The sequence below is a fragment of the Octodon degus genome, unplaced genomic scaffold, assembly GCF_000260255.1.
Source record: "Octodon degus isolate 3935 unplaced genomic scaffold, OctDeg1.0 scaffold00016, whole genome shotgun sequence".
Classification (NCBI taxonomy): domain Eukaryota; kingdom Metazoa; phylum Chordata; class Mammalia; order Rodentia; family Octodontidae; genus Octodon; species Octodon degus.
Genome location: NW_004524592.1, coordinates 18,125,696 through 18,126,487, shown reverse-complemented (window position 1 = coordinate 18,126,487; position 792 = coordinate 18,125,696). Strand labels below are relative to the sequence as shown.

The following is a 792-nucleotide window of genomic DNA, read 5'->3' as shown; positions in this document are numbered from 1 at the left end:
CACGATCTCCAGGTCCTTCCGGTAGAGCTTGCCTGCCTCAGCCAAGGACATGACACTCTTTCTGTAGTTGGTGAGCTGCTGGATATTCATTTCCTTCTTGTTCTTCTCATAGAGATCCTTCAACAGCGCATCCAGTTCATTCTCATCAATGTAGCCACTTCCCTCCTTGTCATAAAATGTAAAGATGGCATTGAACTCCTCTGAGGTCAACTTCATGCCCTGAAATTTAAGCAGGAAGTTTTCCTGTACCGGCAAGAGTCGAGACATCTCTGAGAGGCCCAATTTGCCATCCCCGTTTAAGTCAAACATGCGCAGTATGGTTTGGGTATATTCCTGGAGTTTAGGCTCATCATATGGCCGGTTGGCCTTCTTCAGCAGATCAGACAGGAATCCCTTGAGCTCATTGGCTTCAATGTAGTCACTTCGGTCTGTGTCATACTTCCGCCAAGCCTCCATGAACTCTGCGCTGGAGCCCACATGCTGCCGGAAGCACAGGAGGAAGTTCTCCTCTGTTGGCAGGATCTGCGCCAGCTCTGCCATCTCGATCTTCCCATCTGAGTTCTTGTCATACTTCTGCATGAACTCTTTCATCTTCTCCCCAAGGTTGTCACTCTTTGACACCATGCCAGAGCCTTTTCTTGCCTTCTCCAATTCTTGGAAAAAGTTTTCCAGCTCTTTACCTTCTATGTACCCATTGCCGTCTGCGTCAAAGTGCTTCCAGATTTCCAGGAACTGGGACGCCGTCAGCTCTGCCAGGTGCAGGTAAGGGGGCTGCTGCTGCGGGCCAGCCAT

At 49.9% G+C, this 792-nt stretch overlaps 1 protein-coding gene across 1 annotated transcript in view; it reads right to left on the bottom strand.

The window, feature by feature from the left end:
• LOC101571004 (calretinin-like) overlaps window positions 1-792 on the bottom strand; it is a 6,401-nt gene extending 5,609 nt beyond the window's left edge. The window contains exons 1-2 of the mRNA XM_004626753.1: window positions 250-792; window positions 4-165 (exon numbers count right to left, since the gene is read on the bottom strand). Of these exons, the coding sequence (XP_004626810.1) occupies window positions 4-165; window positions 250-792 (705 nt within the window). The remainder of the gene's footprint in view (window positions 1-3; window positions 166-249) is intronic.